Raw genomic sequence first — 23,000 nt, 5'->3', positions numbered from 1 at the left:
CAATATAGAGGGGAATACTGTACTTTTTACTACAGCCATAGTGTCCAGTGTTTCGGATTTTGTGATAACTATATATATATATATATATATATATATATATATACACACACAATGGTGTAAAATGTATCTTATTACTGTTTTATAACATGTAAATATCAATATTGTCAAATATAAATGTACACACGCTGTATATACTGTATTTTGATATGGATACATGCATACACTGTCATATCCATTAACCTCATGTAAATAAAGTAACCTGTTACATTAATCATTCAATATTTACCCTTTTTCCCAACTCTTTGCACTCTGTGCCATTGCACAATTGCATTTTTTTTTACAGTTTACAGAAAGTCTAACTTGTATATAGGCCTAGACATTGTATGCTATTGTTCATTGTTGCTTTTCAGATACGTTATATCTTTTTTCGCCTACTTTAATGTACATAATAGCTAAATGTTTATGTTTACCTTTGCTGTCCTCATTCCTAGCTTTATGTCTATTTCGGTGTAAGTTTCATCAAGAGCAACAAAAAATCTGAGTCAAATTACATGTGTGTGTAAACATACTTGCCAATGAAACTGATGCTGATTTTTAAAAGAGTTCACTCAACTAGCAACAACACTAAATGCTTTTTATATGTTCATACAATAAAACTGTAAGATAATAGAACAGTGTATGATATAACACACTGATGGGGTGTATTTTACTTTTGATAAATAAGTATCAATGGGCCTATTGTATTTTACAATAACTAATGATCCAACACTAGGTTATAATAACCAGTGGGAATCTTGATGGGACAGTCCCAACCAATAACTCCTTGAATAGTGTGAATTAGCTAAACGGATCAGGTAGCCTACTCCTTAAAGCCCAATTTGGGCCCGAATGTGGTGAAAATGTTCAACAACTTCTAGTTACCATTTTTTCCTCGTCATGACGGCAGAACACAAGAAGCATGCGTGGTAGGTCCGAGGGGCTGAGCCGCTAAGCACGTCCTGCCGAGGAGATCCAGGAAACAGATACAGCTTCAACTGCGTCAAGCTAGCTAGTGTCAGACCAACTGACAGAGGAAATGCAGACAGTTAGCCTCCGAAGTACCACTAAACGCTTTTTAAATGGCTCCCTTTCGGCGTTACAGCAGCAGTACACAATCCCGAACAAGCAAAACAGCTGCATTCGCACCGTATATTTTGACAGCAATGTTAAATTCCGTGGAAAATAAGTATTTTCATTCGGTAAAACAGATGCAGCGTGAACGTTACGCTTGGCAAAATAGCATAACACTGTTAGCTAACTTCCATGCCCAACGGTTACTCACACATCAAAACTAACAAGATTTCTCCATTAAACACTCACAAAATACACAAAAAACAACTAATATCACTTTGTTTGTCTGTTTGTTATGTTGGAACGCATTTTTTAATTCATTTTTTCTTGATTTCAAAGACTAAAAAGTGTCTTGCTCGCCTGTTCGTTAGTAACGGTTTTATTTTGAACGTTTTTAGCGGAAATACGCATAATCACGTTAGCCACCTTGACGCTAGTCCGCTAACTTCTGTGTGGTCAGCCAACCGAAGCATGGGGTCCTTTGACTCAACCCTTTTCACTCGCTAACGTTAGCTAAATAATAACAATGCCGATATGATCGATATTTGCGGCTTAATTTTCTAACAACGGGACTACCAGCCAGTACGGAACGGCGAAGTCTTCTCTGTAACCCGCACCTCCCCGACCAGCGTCCTGCGAACACTGCTATCTGTGATGTGATTATGAATAACTGCCGTCGAGGGAAGTTATAATTGACATTATCATAGCTGAATGGCTACAACAGCAGCTTGTCCGCCTTCATTTACCGCTTGTATGCAGTTATTTTATTAGCCATTTGAGCTCCGCGTCGGGAGGAACCGCTATATTTTCTTGGCGGAAATAGCAGAAGACACCGCATCCACAGCACTGTAGTTCACGTCCGAAAAGATGTCTTTCTTCAATTTTCGGAAGATGTTCAAGTTCGGGCCTGATAAGAAGAAGAAGCAGTATGAACATGTACACAGAGACGTCAACCCAGAGGAAATTTGGGAAATCATTGGGGAACTGGGAGATGGAGCATTTGGGAAAGTGTTCAAGGTAATGTATTACATCCGCCTTGGGGTTTTCTAACCTATTTCTTAAGACACTCGCTTCCATTGTGTTACATGTTGTTGCATGTGGGTCATAACGTTAAAATGACAGCAGTGATGGCACAAGCCCCGTCCAGGCCACATCCTCTAGGCCACTAGAAATTGAATTTTTCGTTTCATGCATGCGTGCTATGACAGTTCACTCTTACTGCAAACTGTACTTTAACTGTTACCTGCCTACTAACATCTTCCTGTTGTAGATATGTAAAGAAACGTGTGTTTAGGGACATCTTAAACTCACCTGGTAATTCTGGCGGGGATGTTTCACATTTGTGGGTTTTAAGCTAGGCCCTGTTACACTGTCATGTTATATGACTTTGTCATGTCATTGAGTTGGCCTGAGTCAAACTGTTGGTATGGTTCCCTTCCACACAATTACAATGGCCTCGCAAATGTCAAACTGGATTGTCTAAGAGAGATCAGATGACATGCAAATAAACAGCAAAAAAAAAAAAAAAAAAAAATCCCTTCAAAGTCAAATGGGCCCATTCTACAGCCTTGTTGAATGGACTGTTTGTGACAAGGCTAGGACAAGTAGTTTCTTAATGCAACACACTCTGACAAATGCTCCGGTGTGCATGTAAATTTGGTGGTTAACACTACGTGTTGATGGTCTATTTGTTTCCCCAACACATACTGTACATTATACATGAGGTGGACACAACACCCGCAGCCCCACTACAATATAATGCACATTTAATGAAAAAGCCCCAAAACAATGCTTGTGGAGCTTATAACATTTAGTTTTTGCTGAGAGAGTGCCAGAGTGGGGTTGTTTCGTTCTGCGGTTACCTCTGAGGCGGTAGTTTGCGGTGTTAGATTGTATCATATGGCAAGGTTTTCATGGTCCACCACCTGTAATCTCTGCTACCTGACGTACTTCTCTAGGTTACCTTTGTGGGAATATGTGTCAGGGTGAGAACACCCTTTGGAAAGGTCAGCAGCAACGTGAGAAATACTCAGATCTGTACATACCAGTATGTGTCTCTGAGTGGAGGTTAAACTGTTCTGTCTTGTTTTGTGCATTTTGTGAAGATAATCTTGATGCAGCCTCTTTTAAACAACTTTTAGCAAGGGATTGAGGGGTGTAATACAAATTGAACACAGTTATCAAATGAGAAATGTAGCTAGTCTAGTAGTTTAGTTGGTTAGTTTCGCATGAAGATTCATCTCTTCATCTCTCTCTCTATTTCTCTGACTTATATTGTCCCTTCCTGGAACTCTTGTGATCAAATAATGCAGCCGATTGCCCAGAAATCTTCATTTTCCAGTTTTCAAGTCTTATTAGCTGATAAGCTAGCTGTGATGGAAGCCAGAAGACTTTTCATGCCTTCTCGTCCTACAGTTGTAGACAAATATACTCTTTTGTATATATGATACAATACATAGATGGGTTGGAGAGGAGTTGTCTTCCTCAGGTCACATTACTATAAACACAGGATACATATTTCATCAGTTATTTCACAGGCTTTTGATGGCTGCCTGTTTTGGGTGGGGTGACAAAAATTGCCAGCAAAGTGTGAATCAGCTGTTTAAGAGAGAGAACAAGAGAAGAGTCCTGAACTCACAAACACATCAACATAGCTTCTATTGTATTTTTTATTAATGAAGAGGTGTGTCATTCTTAAAGACCTAACACTTTCGTATGGCCTGTCATATCACATAGTTAGATTGATGTAAGCCTTTATAGTATGAGAGACAAAAATTCAGTCCTTCTGCCAAGCACTGTGCCCATGCAATACAGATGGAGTGGTGTGAGATTTATCCTTACTACAATCTATTCGCATTCAGATGAGTGAAATGATTCGCTAGTCTTAATAGATCAAATCACAATGTGCTGGATTACTTGATTTGTTATTATGACACCCACAAATGATCTCATTTAATCCCTTAAACCAGACCAGTATATAGAGTTTAGTGTAAAATGTCATAATGACTGAAGGCCACAGACTACACTTGAATGCCTCAGTGAGAGACAAATTATGGCTGCCCTCTCCATCTCGAAGCCAATACTGAATCTGCGTATGCATTAGTGATGGCCTGTGCTAGACAGGCGTCGGGCAGCACAAAGGGAAAGACACAGGGAGTGTGTCAGGTCAGAACTGTGTAAATATAGGGTGTGACACACTCTGCAGCAGTTGGTTCTAACACTCCCTCCCTTTTCTTTTTCCTTAACTCCCTGAGATTGTGTCTGTATCCATAAACATTAAGTCCAAAGCTGGCCTTAAAATAACTTCTCAGCTACTTGTTTGACTGAGTGTGTGGTAATTTTATTTTATTTTTTTTTTGCATTAGTCTCTTCAGTGCAGCTTAGTCCGGAGTGAAGATTTTGAGGCATGTGTTACCAAAATAGACGAGAATAGGCAATTTCCCTAATCAGAGACCTATTAAGTCATAGATTCATTTGGTGTAATCTCTAAATTACTGCCACTGTAACTTCAAATTTGACCGAACAGTAGGTGTATGAAAGTGAAATGAAAGAAAGAAGAGAGGGTAGAAGAGGAAGAGGAGGAAGTGAGCAAGCTTAACAAGATCATCTTTTTTTAGATCAGGGCAAAAGATGATAGGGTGTATTAGAAGTATTTTGACTTAAAATGGGTGTTATTTCTGCAATAATTTTCTTTTTCAATATACAACCTTGTGCTATCATAAAGTCTATATGAAATGTATTCAAAGAGACTGCTTTTGATTTTAAGTGTTTTGGTGTTTTATTGCTCTGTATTCAAAATGGCTTTTGTCTTAAATGAAGTGGTTAATGGTGATGGATGTTCTTCCACAATAGCCGCTCTACAGCACTGCCCCAGCAAAGTGAGCCACACATAAATGTATTGAACAGCATACTCAATTGATACAAGCCTTCCCTTTGTTCTCCCTCTTTCCTATTTTATATGTTGCCAATTGTGAAAATTCATTCAGTTTCCTACTTTTGTCAACAATATTGCTTTCAGGCTCAGAACAAGCAGAATGGGACCCTCGCTGCTGCCAAGGTTATTGACACAAAGACAGAGGATGAGTTGGAGGATTACATGGTCGAGATTGACATTCTGGCCTCCTGCAACCACCATCACATCGTCAAACTGCTGGACGCCTTCTATTTCGAAGGCAAACTTTGGGTAAGGAAGCAAGTGCCTGACTGAGAGAACTATTTTTTCCCCTGGTGTATTGCTGTTGATTTGAAGCCAAGGAGACACAGAAGCAGTGAACTAGTCACGCATGGAGACACACAAATTCATCACAAGCCAGTATTCGTTATGCTGTTACTCAAAGGACTCTTGTATCATTCTATTAATGGATAATAGCAGTGCATTTTTTCAACTGTCGCCTTCATTTGTTTAAAGCTGATCATGCGACACAGTTAGAGGAAAGTATGAGGCAAGGCCTGCGTGTTCTACTGCAGGATTGCCTCACGTCCCAGAAGTCACTGGTCATAATATCTAAAAAAAATATTTTCTTTTACGCGTCATCTAATTTAAACACACAGTATGTCATTTCTGCATCTTGAGGTCTCTTAATAAAAGCGGTGAAAAAAAGACATAACTTGCTGATGTCAAAGTAGGGTGGGATCATGGGAGTTGTTGTTTTAATTGTTAAACAACCACCACTGCTGATGAAAATCTGTCTGACAGCTCCGGCGGAAATGTACAGGGACAAGGTAATGTTTTAAAGTTTTATTCACATTACGTTTCCTTCTTTACTCTCTGACGTATCATCTGGGGTCTCCCGTGTTTCACCGGAAGTTCCAGCAACAGGCAACCAAATGAAAGGCACCACTACCTTAAATAAGATTATGGATTTGTTTTGGTTTGAGCATTATTGGAAACATAATGTGTGGTCTGTTTGTACACATTTTGATGCAGAAATGTTACATATTTTACCTTTAAATGATGTTTCTACAGTGTAGGAATGTTCTGACAACAACTGGAGCCAGCTGAATATTCCCCATTGGTTTCTTTATTGTGACAAAAGAGTTAAATTCTCAAAACCCATTTTTAGTGTGTGTCTGCTTCCTGGTTCCTTACCAAGCCAATGCCATTTTAATACATAGTCAGTAGAGCTCATTCTGAGTGCAGTAAGAGGCCCCAGAACAACTAGGTCCTGGCAGGTGGTGTCATGTGACCGTCCCTTGTGGACTGGCCACATCTATGGGATGATAATGGAGTGGTTTTGGTGGCTGGAGAAAGTGCTTGTGAATAATTCAGAGCTGCATACAGGTAGTCCCTCCGGCCCCCGTGTTAAAGCAGCATGATGAGTGTGTAACTGCTTCTGCTTTGCATGTATTTGGTTGAGCTGATATGTTATATGTTTATTTTTTCTGCAAAAGATTAATCAAAAGAAATTTGTAGCTGAAAAAGAGAGGATTTATATGCATGATGTTAAATTTCATCTGAGATTCTGATCAGCAGATTTTAATTGTGCTCACTTGTAACACCTGTCAGAATCATTAGACCGTAAATTACAAGCGAGATTCCCACGGCACGATAAATTGTGATTCAGAACAGGAACAACCGCTTGGTTTCTCTGTGTTTCCCTCCCTGAATAGAGGGCGGGCGCGGTTGTAGCTTTGATTGATTTTTGCCTATCATTTGATACCAAGAGCTGCCAACTAACTGGCATTGCCAATAAAGATGAAGTGGCGGTCGGTTGCATTACATCAGCTATTACAACTGAGGTCAGGAGCTGGTCATTTTTACATCTCTGTAACATCATCTGATACCTAAAAGATGCTCTGTGAAATGATAAATCCATAGTTATGGATCTTATGATCAGACAGCAGGTCATTTGGTTTCAGTACGTCAGGAGAATTGTTGAAAGCACCTCTGCTGGGTACTGCACCATTATGCTGTAGTTTAAACATTTACTGTTGCTGTGATTTCATGCTGTGATTGACAAGTGAAGGTTAATTCAAGTTGTTCTGGTTAACTCCCTGCTTATTTCTTCTGTTTATTTCCTTTCACATCCTCCCTAATTTAAATAGTATGACTTGGATATGTATATCTAAAATATTTGTTTGTGGCAGGGGTGAAAGTGAAGGAATTTTATTGTCTATACTGCATATGACATCTTGACTCAAAAGGAGGTGTTGACTTAAGGCTTTACCTCCAAAATATACTGTAATGCTCAACAAAATGAGGAAATCATTTTTCATCAGACTATGATGAAATATCCTGGATGTGAGTCATATTAGGCATGTACATACACTCTAAAGAGTAAGAGTTTATTTTGTAGACATAGTTCTAACAGGAGGACCAACCATTACAACCTACTCTGCATACTTTTTGCGTAAAAATCCTGCTGAACTGTTGAATCCTAAAGAAACCATAAGGAGAGGATATCAGTAACTGTCTCCAGCTTGCAGCTAGGACCTCTACTGGTGTTTCGATCCATTAAGGCTGACACATAAAGACTGCCCTGAAATAGAAAAGAAAAGATGTGTCTATAGATGATGCTCAGTGTGGCTGTTCTGTGTCTGATCGATTGGCTTCTTGGAATGTCTCCATGGCGTAATCAATAACATAGAGTAGGGGTTTTGATGTCTTTCCTATAAAGATCATGTTGTTCACCTATGTTGCATAACACAAATTCCCCCTTTAAGCAAATTGTGGATTCATTGCATATTACTCATTGCTCCACTCCTTTTGTTTTGCTTTTACAGATTCTGATTGAGTTCTGTGCGGGTGGTGCAGTGGATGCCATCATGCTGGGTAAGTCCCTCATTCATTGAAGGAAACAGAAAATTATTATAACATTCTGGAGCTTTTTCTTTGCTCCATCCTCAAGTGCCAGCTCTTTTTATTCCATCCAGAAGCCTCCTCTGTGGGTTTTTTTCCCTCTCCCCAGTTGGAGAGGCCATTCCAACTGTGTAATTATTGTGGCTCAGCTTTCAAGGAGTGGTTAGTCCACTTCTTGTGCATGCAGTTTCTCTCTCTTAGACCTTGAAGACCTCACCATTTTTCCTATGTATGAATTACCATGACAAAGAGGATATCAATTAATTCACTTTGCCATTGGATGTTGACGCATTCTGCTCTGTGGTCTGACTCACCTAGAACAAATTTCTTCCCCCAGATTTGTCCAGTCATACATGCTGGCTGGTGTGAGGGTGGAGTTTGGTCCTCCAGTTGCTACTGGATACCATCAGGCTGTCATATTTAATGTTAATATATCTAAATGGATTAGTCCGTGTTTTGTAAAAGTGCATCTCAAAAACCATGGTAACAAAATATGATCACTTATGATTGATCTGTCTGCGTGTTTATTCACAGAGCTGGAGAGGCCCCTGACAGAGCCCCAGATCCGTGTGGTATGCAAGCAGACCTTAGAGGCCTTGATTTACCTCCATGAGAGCAAGATCATCCACAGAGACTTGAAAGCCGGGAACATTCTCCTCTCCTTGGATGGAGAAGTGAAACTGGGTAAATATCTGTTGCCATTTTAATATTTCACTGAGTGTGATTATTGAGCAAGGAAATATCACTCGTGTTCTGGCGAAGCACATGCTAGGGTAGTCGCTGTAGAGTCCGACACAGAACAATAACTGATTCACTGTTGATTTCGCCCTCAGATATATGTCCTTGGTGGCTCTCTGAATCTTCCTGCAGGGCCACCACTAATAGGCTTAAAAAGCTAATAAGTAAAGGTAATTGTGGATCCCTTTGCCATCAGTGCTGTGGCAGCCAGCTGAGCTATGTGACTTTGGGGATAGTGGTAACAAGTGCACGGCACAGTGTTTACATATGATAAAACTGGAATGACTCATTCAAGGAGAGGACTGTATTTTTTTAAACACCACTTATGTGCAGGAGTTGGTGATACATTGAATTGGTTACATAATATTACAGAAGTAAAAGTATTCATGTTGCTGCTGTAGCATCTATAGCTGCTGGCTCCCTGATGATTCATGTTCTGTAGGCAGAGGGTCAGGACGCAGCGTGGCAGACAATAATTATCAAGCAGTCACAAGGGACTTAATGATAGATCTCTCTTCCCCTGAAATGTGTACATACTGTGAGCGATGTGAGAAAAAGAGAGCAGGTTTAAATAGATTCACAGGTGGCAAAAATGCAGGTAGTGATGATGTACTCCAGGAACAATATGAAAAGGAGACTGAGGTGTTTCTGCCCACTTATGGGGGTCATATTTGAAAGCTTGAAGCTTTCAAATATTACAATTTGTTGTAACTGTGTTGCTCTAGTAGAAATGTGATATATGTTATTTTATGTCTTCTGTTTCAAAATGATCCACGGTACATAAAGTGTCATTATACATTATACAGTTTAGTTTGATGTACTGATGAAAAGGATTGAAACTAATGTCTACTTTCAGCTGACTTTGGGGTGTCTGCTAAAAATACCAAGACGTTGCAGAGAAGAGACTCTTTCATCGGCACTCCGTATTGGTGAGTCATGCAGTCTGCATACAAGAGGGCATTCACCCCTTTCAATCTGATAATTGTCTTAGCGTGTCCCACAGCTACGGGTGATGATTTTTCTATGCGCTGGCACAAAAGCTGTCATGGAATGTGGGATAACGGAAAAAGCTTCATTCAGCAACTTGGATGCACTCCGGTGTTTGATGACCTCAGCCTAAAATGCTCCTATCTTTTAAATTCCAGATCGAAATGCACACACATACTATTTGATTGTCCTTTTTCTTCAACTGACCTTTAGGGCTTACAGATATCAAGCAAACATGCCTGAGTGCACACGTAATTTCACAATCAAAAATTAGCCTAATGCTAATCACAAACCCACTGACTTCTAATTCTGCAGGATGGCCCCAGAGGTGGTCATGTGTGAAACTTCCAAGGATCGTCCGTACGACTACAAGGCCGACATCTGGTCTCTCGGGGTAACCCTGATAGAGCTGGCGCAGATTGAGCCACCCAACCACGAGATGAATCCCATGAGAGTGCTGCTGAAAATAGCCAAGTCCGAGCCGCCCACACTCATGCATCCCTCTCGCTGGTAAGATGGTGCGCTGGTGATAATTAGACAAGAGGTGGCACTGGAATGTTTCCGGATTGGAGATAAGGATATGTTGTTTACTGTTTAATGTGTGAAAGCTTGGTGTATTGTTAATGCTTAACTGAATGGCCATAAGGGCAAGAGTGGTGTTAATTTTATTCCACAAAGCAGGACACAGGGACAGTAACTCTGGTCTTTGGACAGCAAGCTGATATCTTTTTATTTATTCTTGAAAGGTCACCAGAATTCAACGACTTTCTGCGGAAAGCTCTTGATAAGAATGTGGACAATAGGTGGGGCTCAGTACAGCTCCTACAGGTGAGCTGCCCTACTTCATTCACTCCCTGCTGTTATCTCACAGTATGCAACCATCTACGTAACTTACAACATAACCCAAAGAATGTTTACACATTCAACAAATAGTAAAGGGTGTTTTTTTCTGTTTTGCTGTATGTTCTTAGATGTGATTCAGCCTGACAGTTTGTGCAGGATAAATATTTCTGTTTCATGTTGATGTCTTGTGTCCCTGTGCATCTGTGTAGCATCCTTTTGTCACCAGTGTAACTGATAGCAGACCTCTCAGAGAGCTCATTGCCGAGGCCAAAGCTGAAGTCACAGAGGAGATCGAGGACAGCAAAGAAGAGGAGGAGGAGGAAGAGCCTGATACACCGGTGGTACGTAGTTTAATTATTGTGCATATATTTATTTATTATATTATTTTGAATGACAAATGAGCTCTTGTTGTTGATCTCTACGTGAAATACAGAGCTGTGACCTGTGTTTTACTGACTGATGACTTATTGTGATGTTCATATTTCTCAGGCGGCTCCTGGACACAAGCGAGCACCATCAGATGCCAGTGTGGCCAGCTCAGAGGATGACAAAGTCCCACCGACTCCCTCCGCACTGGAATCTGTTACAGAAAATACAGAAGTCGAGCATGCTGAGGACCGGACCAGTGATAAGCTCTCTGATGAAGGACTTGGTACAAGTGAGGTAGACAAGACTGAAGAGGAGAAACTCAATGAGGTGTCTGATGCCAGTAATGAAGACCTGGGGCCTGTGCTAATAGAGCCCACCAAGGTCTTGATCTCACAAGATCCAACAGAGCTTAAACCAGAAGGTGGTCAAGATGAAGAGATTCCTGCTGAGCCTGTACTCTCACAGCCAGAAGAACCTGAAGAGAAAGTGGATACTGAAGAACTTGTTACAGATGGTCAAGAAAGAGAGGAGGGACAAAAGGAGACACAAGAAGAGACAACAGAGGATGAACCTACCCAAGTAATAGAAGAAGAAAGAGGACACAAAGAGGTGAAAGAAGAGGAGGAAAAAGAAGCAGGTACAGAAGAAGAATCCAGAGAATCACAAGAGCAACCTGAAGATGCACCAGAAGAACCAGACTCCATACCAGTAGGAGTGGCACAAGTAGAAGAAGAAAGCAAAGAACCAGATGAAGAGATACCTCAACAAAAGATGACAGAAGACACAGCTGATGGCACAGATGTAAATGCAGATACAGAGAATATAGAATCAAATGTATTGGACACAAACATAAATGGTAGTGTAGCTGAATCCCCCACTGAGGTTTTGCTGGAGAAGGAGGCCATCGAAAGTCAGCCAGAGGAGAATCCTGAGGATGGGCCTCCTGGGGAGGTGGAACAGCCTGAACAAGACAATCAGCCCAGAGAGGAGGATGAAGTAAAGGACCTGGCACCAACTGAATCCACAAATGGAGTCAGTGACGAAGCCAAAGACACCTCTGAAGAACAAGTGGTCCCATGTACAGATGCTCCTGTGAAGGAAGAGGAGGAGAAAGCCAACCGTGCAGATGAGAGCACTTCCCAAGATGCTGTCTCTGTCCCGGAGAGTGAAACGGATTCAGAAAGCAAGATTGAACATGGTAGTCCTGCTGTGATCAAGCCAGATGTAGAGAAGGACTCTGATTCTGGAAGCAGCTCTGCTGCTGATAGCAACAGCCTTGACCTCAATCTGTCCATCTCCAGCTTCCTGTCTAAGAGCAAAGAGGGAGGTTCTGTGTCTATGCAGGTAACATAATCACTCACAACCTCAGTTGTTACATTATCAACATTTTTTCAGTCATTTGAGCCCTAAAACATCCCTGTTTCATTTGTAGGAGTCAAAACGTCAGAAGAAGACCCTGAAGAAGACACGTAAGTTCATGGTGGATGGTGTGGAGGTCAGTGTCACAACGTCAAAGATAGTGACAGATAACGACACCAAGAACGAGGAGATGAGGTTCCTGAGGTACGTCTGTATCCAGTCTGCTTGCCATACTGATGGTCTAAATATGTGGCATGGCCTATTTAACATGCCTGCCTTAAATAGTTCTCGTTCACATCACACGCCACAGCTTTTTACAAACGCCGGGTTATCTCCTGTGAAGAACGCTGCATTATGTTACTGTCATCTCCCACGTTGCCTTTTAAAGGCATGAGATATTCTGCTCCGAATGTTTACACAAGACCTGTGTGACTACTTGCTATTGGGTTCATGACCTTGTGCCAATGTGTGCAGTTCACACGTATAAATTTAGCAACTCCTGATTCAGAAAACAGGAAATCAAGTCTCCTATTAAATATGAATGGGAGATATTTTAATCAATTTTAGATAGCATATGAAAAATAAATGAAGAACCAGAATATAAAATCCCATCTCAGAAATGAAAAATGAAAGTTTTTTGTGAGTAAAATCCTGTATCGTCAATGGTAAACCACTGAATTTGAGATGAGTTAATACGGTGGCACCCTGACTGCACTGTTGGTGTGGTTTCCTCAGGCGGCAAGAGTTGAGAGAGTTGCGCCTCCTGCAGAAAGAGGAGCAGAGGGCCCAGCAGCAGCTGAGCAACAAGCTGCAGCAGCAGAGAGAGCAGATCTACCGGCGCTTTGAACAGGAAACTGCTGTGAGTCACTTCGTTCATACCGCAGTGGTGTGATGGGGTTTTTTTTGTTTGTTTTTTGTTTTTTTGGCCAACTCCTAGAAAATGAGCTGCTTCATCTGAAACTTGATCTGAATTTGACAGACTTGCATGAAGCATGTAGCGAGCCAACAGTCTTTTGCTATCACTTATCATTTACTCATTCAGCGTTTCTACTGTGAAGCGCAAGTTCTTTCAAAGCCAGGTTGAGATGTCACCGTATAGATATCTTTTACAGTTAATCTTCCCTTCCCTCTTTAGCAATAAATAAAGGCTTGAAACTCACCTTGTCAGGGTGATGCCAGTGTCTGTTGACTCTGTCTATGTAGGCTAAGAAGCGTCAGTATGACCAAGAGGTGGAGAATCTTGAGAAGAAGCAGAAGCAGACCATTGAGCGACTGGAACAGGATCACACCAGCCGTCTCCGAGACGAAGCCAAACGCATCAAAGCGGATCAAGACAAGGAGCTTTCCAAGTTCCAAAACATGCTGAAGAACCGCAAGAAAGAGGTAATGTAGTGCATGACTGCGTCTGCATGGAAGTACTTTTAGTGGGCTGATTAGCTCTAACTGGGTGGGGCTAGGGGGTCGTAAGCATTTGCATGTCGTAAATACAAGCTTTTTAATGGTGCATGTGTTTAACAACTTAGCCGGTGGCATACTTTGCTGTGTCATATTAATCCTATGGGGGTGGTGTGCCTTGCTGTTCTGCCTGGTACTGTATGTGTGCAAATGATAGCAACAGACAGCCTGTGCTATCCTTCTCCTAGATGCTGCTAGCTCCATGTTGTTGTATCCATTATTCATCAGGCCCCGAGGCTTCTGGTTGCCTCCTAAGCAACAGTGTGCTACTGAGTCTATTTGTTATTTTTAGAGAACAATGTAATAAAAGTTCAGTCTCAGGCTAAGGATAAAACCTTATCGTGATGGTGTGCTGGGCTTGTTATAAAAGTCTTTATTAGTATTTTCTGCCTCTTTCTCTGCTTGGCAGCCTTAAACGCTTTGATGGATTTTGTTGGGTGTGCTTGCCACTCCTGTGTCTCGCTTTATGCAGCTTCTTTATGGCAGTCATACCGATTGGCATCCATAGTACATCATGATGCCTTGGTGGTTGTTGTGCAGCTTGCAATTTGCTCTCTGGGCCATTTATAGAGTATATTTTCATTGTGCAGGTTGGCTTAAAGTGGTTGCTTCAGCCCTCAGCTATGTACTTTGTTGTGGCTGTTTAGCTGCAAAAATATAAGCTATTTCTTATTGAAAAAAAATGCACATTTTTTACACTTTTTGTTATTTGCAATGTTGTGTTCTTTATTAAAATGTACTGTTATTGTGTATTTAACTAACCATGTCTCTTGTATGAGTGTGTGAGGTGGCTTTGGTCATGGGATGGCCCACTTGGTGTTGGTTGGTGGTGTTGGGCTTGTTTGGAGAAATAATGAAAGCCTTCATTAGGGTAACTGATATGGAATCATCTTTTAATGTCATCTTTATGAATTCAAGCCCCTATCACACAGATTTAATCATAGTGTTGCAGAATAAACAAATACATAAAAACTAAAATAAATGGACTTGAATAAATAGTGCAGAAAACACAGTGGGATAGTGGCTACTTGCTACTTGCCCTGCAGACTGTTGAGAACTCTGAGGATAAAACTGTCTTTAAAACAAGTGGTGTGGCCCCTGATGCTAAGATATCGCTTACCCAATGGTAGCAATAAAAAAGTAACAATAATGTCTTGTGCTGTCTTCCTGACATCAAATGGCTCATCTCTGCATTGCTGATTGCTCCCTATTGGTTTGAATTCCTACTCAACAATTGTGTTAAGTTGCTGCAGGTCGAATTCAGACAGAACCACACTATTAAACCTCCTGTAAGAACACTTGTAATAGTGCACTGAAACTAACCAGAGTTTTTGTAGACATACTTAATTTCTGAGGCATCCAAGAAAAAAAAAACCCATTGTTATTTCTTGGACTGAGACAGCAGGCCTGTGGCCCATCTGTGCTCACAATAATAATAGAGGTTATTTTACACTCTCACTGTTTGTGGCCTCTCTTAAAAAATTATCCATCCAGGCACAGATTGCACCTAGCTGGTTTAGTGTAGCCACCAGTGTCACAATAGTACACTGGTGTTAAATGCTGAGTTATAGTCTATGAACAGCACTCTGGCACAGGAGTGTAAAACAAAAGAAACAGCATCATCCACACATCTGTTCGGCCAGTAAGCAGACTGAAGTGGGTCAAGGGTACCAGGTGAGATGTTACATTTGAAGGTGAACCAGTTACCAAGCATTTCATTTTCACCAAAGTCAGAGCAACTGACCTGTAGTCCATAAGAAATGTTATCCAAGATTACTGAGAGTGAGCTCCTCATTTCAGGACCGTCAAACATTCAGAGGTCATAGTCGCCAGATGATTCCAACTCAGTTACTCCATTTTATTTGCAGAGGCAAATTACTCATCCTAATGGCTTTGGGACTTAATTGAATGCAAAGTAATACGGTGATACATGAAACGCTTACAGGGAAAGCTGATTTTGAGACTAACATCTTCTGCCATCTATCTGTCTTTTGACTTGACTCTAACTCGTACAGTTCAAACTTACAGTTCTGACGTGCTCTGAAACACTACTAATCAAAAGACTGACTGACGAGTTCAAAGGAGCATCAGACAGAGGTCAGGGGAATTAAGCATGCTGACTTCAAATCAGTTGGTGGCGGGATGCAGCATATCCTCTCAAAGTGGGCCGTTCATGTCTTCTACTGTTGTTGGCCATCTTTGTCAGATTGTCAGAATATACAGCATCAACCAGTTTCTGCACACACACACTGTAGGCCAAACAGGAAGTTGGACAGTCACCCAAACACATGAGAAGAGAGCTCATGAAACGCTTAAAGGAGGACCTGTCTCTCCTTAAGACTGCAGAGGTAAACCATCACCTGCTGCCTCTTACTCTGTCAAGTAACATTACTCTTTCTCTCTTTTTCTCCTTATCTCTCTCTATATATATATATATATACATACCCTCATTCATTCTCTGTATAATCTCAGTCATTCTTATAAGGTATTCATATGCACACAAACACAAAGAATTGCTGTGTCTGTAATCGCTCCCTTTTTGCTACTGTAAGTGCACTGTAATAACTTCCTGACATTTTATGAGAGTGTTTGAAATTTAAGCAGTATGATAATACACATAATAATCACGAGACTCTAGAAACTGTGCAGATCAGTGAGCAGAACTGCTTCGTGGCTATGTTGGATTCACAGAGTTGTTGCATCAGTGTGATGAAGCAGCTTCATCTCTTATGTATTTAATTAGTTTAGCTGGAATTGGATGAGCCAAAAAATAGTCACCCCCATCAGGCTTATCTGTAAAGGTTTCTGTATTAATTTCCGGTAAATGTAATACACTGTTATATATATGTATTAGTATCACAACATGATAATGACAGCTGGAACAATTAGTTGATTATTCGCAGTATTCTATATATGATAACTGAGTAATTATTCACATTTTATTTTAATCAAAAGTGACAAATTCTCTGCTTCAGATTTTCTTAAATGTTAATTTGTCTTATCTTAGCAAAGTGAATATTACTGGGTTTTGAACTGTTGGTTGCACAAAACAAGACATTAAGGAAAATGTGACTAATTTTTGACATTTCTAGACCAAATGAATAGTCGAGAAAATAATTAGCAGAATTAAGTTGTGTCTCTAACAAAATTAGACATATTTGATCTTTTGAAAAACACCCACAGTTGAATAAAGATTGGAAACTACTATCTACTAAACATCCCACAATTCAATTCTTCACATTTGCTCCTGAGATGACTTAAGTGGAAACCACTCTACTCTTGTAAGTGATGATGAAAAATGATGAGATGATTCATAAGTGTCCACTCTCATATTACTGCTCGCCGTAGAGTAACCCTGCAGAGTTTATCGTGTAGTGAATCAATGAATGAGGGAGAAATTGCAGACACAGCGTTTGTTTCCACAGCAGACGTCTGCACCGAAAGCTCGTCCAAACTTTGTTTCCCTGCGCATCTTTTATGAATGAGACATGAGTCATGCGCACAAAGGCCTCCTTTTCTCTGAAAGGTAACTCTTAGATTATTAACACATCCATGAGCCAGTAGCATGGAAAGCTGCAAAACTGCTCTCTTGCAAGCGGGATTAAACTCGAGTGCTGGAATTATGAGCCGCTTTCAAGCATGAGAAGAGATATTAATAACTAATTAACTGACCTCCTGCTAACATTTATCCAGAACTGTGCTGTGCACCGTAAACTCACCAATATTCCCAAAGCGGGAAATGGCCATCTCTTACATAACTTAGGAAGAATCAGAGTGTGTGTGTGTGTGTGTGTGTGTGCGTGTGTGTGTGCATGCTGGTGTGTGTTTGTGGGTGAGAGAGCGATCCTCAGCCTGCTGTGTGCTGTCTGTCCCTGATCAGGGCGAGTGCGCTGTGTGCTCTCCTCCGCAGGCAGTGGCCCAGGTTATGATACAGTCATTTCAGTTGTCCTCATGCGCACTCTTCAACGCTCAGATGCAGGATGTAAGTCCCCCCCCGATCCCCCGCCCTGTTTCTCTCCGCCTCTGGCCCATACTTAGATGTGAGCGAAGTTTAGTGACAGGATAGCTTGTGATGGTTTTACTTTAAATGCGACACATGTAAGCATGGGCGGTTTGTTTTTTCCTTTTTTTTTTTGTTGAGTGTTGTCATCACTGTGTTTGTGCAGTGGTTCTCTCTTCCTCTCCTGCTCAGTATTTTTCCTCCACCAAACCACAAATGTTCTACATCCAGTCTGTGTATTTTATGTGGCATTTATATTGTATTACATCGTTTGCATCAGGCTGGATTGAGTGTGGGAGTAAACATGTACAGCGCTCTTTCCCAGAGGTGGTGTAGTTGTTGATTCCCTTCTGTCTGGATCCATGTTTGTATCTGTCAGCCAAGGTCCAAATATAGACTGACTGCCTTACAGGATAGATGTAAAAGTCACTTGTATTGTGACTAATTCGGTTATGATATCACATTGTAAACAGCTCAATTTGAATTCAGCAGTGTGATGATAATACTAGGCTTTCTACTGATAGAATGACCTCTGTGTTATTATATGATCCATTATGCCTAATCATAGTTAAGTAATAGCAGTACATAACCTACAATTTGCCACCAGCTGGGTGTTAGAAATCTAAAGAACAGATCATTACACACAAGTATGTGTAAAGGCAGAAAAGAAAATTGAATTAATAGACAGCTCTGGCACGTTAGGCATCGAGTCCCGCATGATGTAGGCTGTGCTCTGGACGATGTTAACGTCAGTGTCGATGTTGTCTCACATAAAACTGTGAATCTGAGTCTTTACTGAACTGTTAACTTTTCTTTCTTTCTCTCTTCACCTCCATTGTGGATCGTTGCCATCCATGATCTCTGAGTGTCTCCTCTTCTGACTCCAGTTGATGATGTGACATCTTAGTGCTCTGTGTTGTACTGAGCTTGAAGTGGTCGACTCGACTAGATTATATCATTTTATTTCAGGCTGTTTTTGATACTTTACACGCATTTTGCACCGTGTCATTTTCTTGTGCTGTCTCTCTCTGCTGTCCCTCTGTATGATGGCTTCCTCTTGCTGTTTCTCATTGCTCTTCCTCTCTCTGGCTCCTCAGGAGCAGGAGTTCCTACAGAAGCAGCAGCAAGAACTGGACGGAGCTCTGAAGAAAATCATCCAGCAGCATAAAATGGAGATCGCCACTATTGAGAGAGACTGCCTCAACCACAAGCAGCAGCTGATGAGAGGTAGGAAGGAGGAAGAGCTACTTGACAGATGAAATCACTGCTCACCAGCCTCTTAAGCTTAACACAATTTCTGAATGTGCTCTTCTGCTCCTATTTTCCATTTATTTCAGTGTGACATGTAAATCCCATCGTAGAGCATAGTAAAGCTGGTGAGAGCACTGACTGATTTGAAGCTGTTGCAGCGCTGGAAAACATGAAACTTCTGGTTCTGGTTTCCTGCCAACACTGCTGAAGGCACCACATCAGCAGACTCTCGTTATCAATCCATGCGTAGATCACATTACCCTTAAATTTGACAAAACAGGCAACATGATGTGACTGTTTACTTCTCAAGCATCAAGCATCCTGTGCAAGTTTCACGTCTCACAGTTCATTTTCATAACAGAGAGACATGAAAAACAGCAACCACCTGAAAGATAGAAAAAAAATAGTCCTTTTTCTTTTACTGTTGACTAGTAACAGAGTGTATGTCAGTGACTGCTGTCTGTGACATGCACAGAATGAGAACAGACGTGCTGTTTGAGGAGACATGTCGCAGCTCGCCCAGCTGGCCGACAGTGTTGCCTGTCTGTTTTGTTTTCATCACTCCGCTCGTCGCCGGCTAACATGCATGTGCTCGCTTGCTCAGTCATACTTGCGCGACATGAAAACGTCATGTTTTTGTGTGTTTTGTAGCTCGAGAGGCAGCCATGTGGGAGCTGGAGGAACGCCACCTGCAGGAGAAGCACCAGCAGCTGAAGCAGCAGCTGAAAGACCAGTACTTCCTGCAGAGACACCAGCTGCTGAAGAGGCACGAGAAAGTAAGAGCTTTGAGAGAAATCTACTCAAAAACGACTATTTGAACAATCCTGCTGAACTCAACCACTGAGTGCATGTGTGTTGTGTTGTTTTTTTGTATAGGAAATGGAGCAGATGCAGCGCTACAACCAGCGGTTGGTAGAGGAGATGAAGAACAAGCAGACTCAAGAGAGGGTTCGTCTGCCCAAGATCCAACGCAGCGAAGCCAAGACCCGCATGGCCATGTTCAAGAAGAGCCTGCGGATCACCGCCGCTGCCGCCATCACCCTGGAGCAGGAGAGAGAGCGGATAAAGCAGGTACAGAGACTCGTGCTACGCTCGTTTCACACTGATGTGGCTGAACATGCACGTTCTTTTTTTAGCAGCACTATGTCACTCTCGCAAATGGTCACACCTAGCATCTGTCCAGCACAAACACAGTACTCTTAACGAGCGCAGTCTGTCCGAGCAGAAACTTTCCATTCACCATTTCGCAAGCTTCGCTGGCTCTGCATCATCCTCCAAATGTTTCTATTTTATTTTGTTCAGGACAGTGCGCAGCCTTCGAAGAAATCTGAAACATCTTCTGCAGCTACAATAGGGTGTTGCACTAAATGCAGAACGCAGATTAAGTGGGGAGCAGATTGGTGCAGGGTGCAGGTGCAGGTGTGAATTGTCATTACAGCTGTATGTCGTATTTTGGTCTAGTTTGCTTCTCAGGAGGAAAAGAGGCAGAAGAACGAGAGGCTGCATCAACACCAGAAACACGAGAACCAGATGAGGGATCTGCAGCTGCAGTGTGACTCAAACATCAGGGAGCTGCAGCAGCTACAGGTGGGGCTGCAACACACACATGCTCGCATACACATATTGTCTTTGTGTCCACGAGAACAAACTTTAATACATAAATCATAAATAGTGGATCATATGGATGAATCAATAAAAAAGGGGAGGGAGAATAAATAAATTAAACAAGAGGCAGTGATTCTGATCTCAGACGCCATGCTGACGATTGAATAGGAAAAAGGTCAATTAGAATAAATAAAAACAAAGACAGAAGTATATTCCAGTGCAGATAAAGTAAACAGAGAACAGGAAGTGTTACACATTATTCCTGAAGGCGCTGTGTTAACCCACATTTTCTTACAGAATGAGAAATGCCACCTTCTGATTGAACATGAGACCCAAAAGCTGAAGGAGCTGGACGAGGAGCACAGCCAAGAGATAAAGGAGTGGAGAGAGAAGCTAAGGCCCAGGAAGAAGGTATATTTAACATCCACTCACACTTTGACTGTCTCCTACAAATTCTCTCTACATTCTTACCATGTTCAGTGTCCAGCTGCAGAGTATGAACGTCTCGGTAATCTTCAAAGTGGTTGACTCAGTTGTTTGTATCTGCTGCCCCCTGCAGGCGTTAGAGGAGGAGTTCACACGGAAGCTGCAGGAGCAGGAGGTCTTCTTCAAGATGAGCGGCGAATCCGAATGCCTTAACCCCACCACCCAGAGTCGAGTGTCCAAATTCTACCCCATCCCAAACCTGCACAACTCAGGTTTATAGCCCCGTGTCTGCCTGTGCTACCACACAGACTCTGATCGAACATGGCTGCGCTCCTGGTGGAGCGCCATCATTTCTGCGACCGTCACTGATAAACATGAAAATGTCTTCACTGCTTTGACTCCACAGTTAGTGAGCATGACGTGCCTACACACCGTTCCCTCACTTAATCCGTTTTTCTCAGCTTGTGGGGAAACAGCTAATGGATAATGTGCACTTTTTTGAGCAAATTTGGTTCAAATTCTTAAAGTGTGCAGTTGGTAGTTAAGGCCAATTATGCTTATCAGATTATTGAAAGCACAGGCTGCTACAGTATGAATGATCTCCAGTGCCTCATTTTTTTCTGCATTTAGGCCCTTTCCTGCTTTTTTTACAGCTTGCAGTAAATACAGAGCCCCCTGAATGCCTTGCACTTAAATAGCTGGTTATCATTTCCACCCATTATCACAAGAGAGATTTTAATCAATTTTACATAAGCTTGTGATTGAACTCTGAGATGTTGTTTTGCTGCACGTTAGGCATAGCTGGTTTTAGGGAGATGTGCTGATGAGTCAGCTGACTCTGTAGTTGTAAGACTTTGTCATGTCTGCGTAGTTTTACACGCGCACAGGAGTCAAAAGCAGCAGCGTGTTGGGATCATAAGGCTGTGATATCCAATCAAAAGGATTGTACTGTGTTGTAAATGATGAGTGAAATGTTACATGTGTGCACCTACATATGAAGTTTAATCAGATACTGTGCTTACCATGAGGAGTTTACAGTTTTAAGAACAAAAATTTGATGCTGTAGTGTTTCAGTGACTCCCAAACTTCCCCAGTTTAGTTAAACCCAGAGGTGAGCTGTTCATGGAGAATGATGAAATACTTCTTTTCTCTCTATATATACAGTATATATATATATAGAAAATAAATCACTTTACCTTCTGGGAGTTCGGTTGAGCAGTGGTCTCACTTTGTTGTGAAGACAAATGAATATTTAAGGAATGTAAAGCTGTTGATTTGCACTGTTTTTCCGCTTGAGCTAAAGAAAAAATATGCAGTAGTAAACTGTCAATGTGTTTTTGACAGCGAGTCACTTTTGTCTCACCCAGGCCTGTTCAAACTCCAAACTGACTGAGTCCTTTCAGCATTTTTGCCTGTTTTTTTACTCATTATTTGACTTTTTTTTTTCAAATGTGCCCTTAGTATTTTACGACCACATCTAGTTTTCTAAACATGTACTCCTGATGTATTGATGCTATAATCGCTCTTTTTGGTGAGCCTTTCCTGTCGTTGAGACCAGTGTTGTATGAGAGGTGAAATGCTGTATCTGTACCTGTATGAATTTCCACATGTGAGGAGATGTACTTCGCTGTATTTTATGAGCAAAGTATTGACGATTCACAAAAAGAGACCTACTTCAAGATAACCTGATACGTTTATTTTGCCACATCGGTGCATGTTATCATTTCTGTACGCTGACATTAACATTGACTGGTGTTTTGTCATGAATGCTGGATTTTTATTGGGGTTATTGGAGACTGTGTCTTGTGAATTACACCATACGCCCCATAGATTTCAAATATTTTTTTATTTCGTTAAGTTACAGCATTTGGATGTGTCGACCACTTGTCATTCTACCACAATGAATATTCTTAGTATATGCATTTTTTGATGTCAGATCAAATGTATTTAAAGTGTCTTTATAAATGGACATTTTTTTTTGTTGTAAATAAAATATTGACTGTTTATTTGACATTGGAAACAGTGAAAATTTTTTTATTTAGTCATGCAAATATCGAG

The 23,000-nt window shown here is 41.3% G+C and overlaps 1 protein-coding gene across 3 annotated transcripts; it reads left to right on the top strand.

The window, feature by feature from the left end:
• Positions 1–1,547: 1,547 nt before the first annotated feature.
• Positions 1,548–22,946, top strand: slka (STE20-like kinase a). 3 transcript variants are annotated; one of them, XM_041947900.1, is made up of 19 exons: positions 1,548–2,127; positions 5,129–5,293; positions 7,834–7,882; positions 8,444–8,593; positions 9,504–9,576; positions 9,950–10,144; positions 10,381–10,462; positions 10,687–10,818; positions 10,967–12,190; positions 12,279–12,409; positions 12,941–13,064; positions 13,409–13,588; positions 17,571–17,642; positions 18,758–18,887; positions 19,563–19,687; positions 19,788–19,982; positions 20,373–20,498; positions 20,814–20,927; positions 21,076–22,946. In XM_041947900.1, the coding sequence occupies exons 1-19, from the start codon at positions 1,978–1,980 to the stop codon at positions 21,220–21,222; spliced, it is 3,564 nt and encodes a 1,187-aa protein (XP_041803834.1). In that variant the 5' UTR covers positions 1,548–1,977; the 3' UTR covers positions 21,223–22,946. The 3 variants fall into 3 exon arrangements, with proteins under 3 accessions (XP_041803834.1, XP_041803833.1, XP_041803835.1); XM_041947899.1 differs by lacking the exon at positions 17,571–17,642 and adding an exon at positions 15,916–16,008; XM_041947901.1 differs by lacking the exon at positions 17,571–17,642.
• The last annotated feature ends 54 nt before the right edge of the window (positions 22,947–23,000 follow it).

The sequence above is a fragment of the Chelmon rostratus genome, chromosome 11 (genome assembly GCF_017976325.1).
Source record: "Chelmon rostratus isolate fCheRos1 chromosome 11, fCheRos1.pri, whole genome shotgun sequence".
Lineage (NCBI taxonomy): Eukaryota > Metazoa > Chordata > Actinopteri > Chaetodontiformes > Chaetodontidae > Chelmon > Chelmon rostratus.
This window is presented reverse-complemented; position numbering and strand designations above follow the sequence as displayed.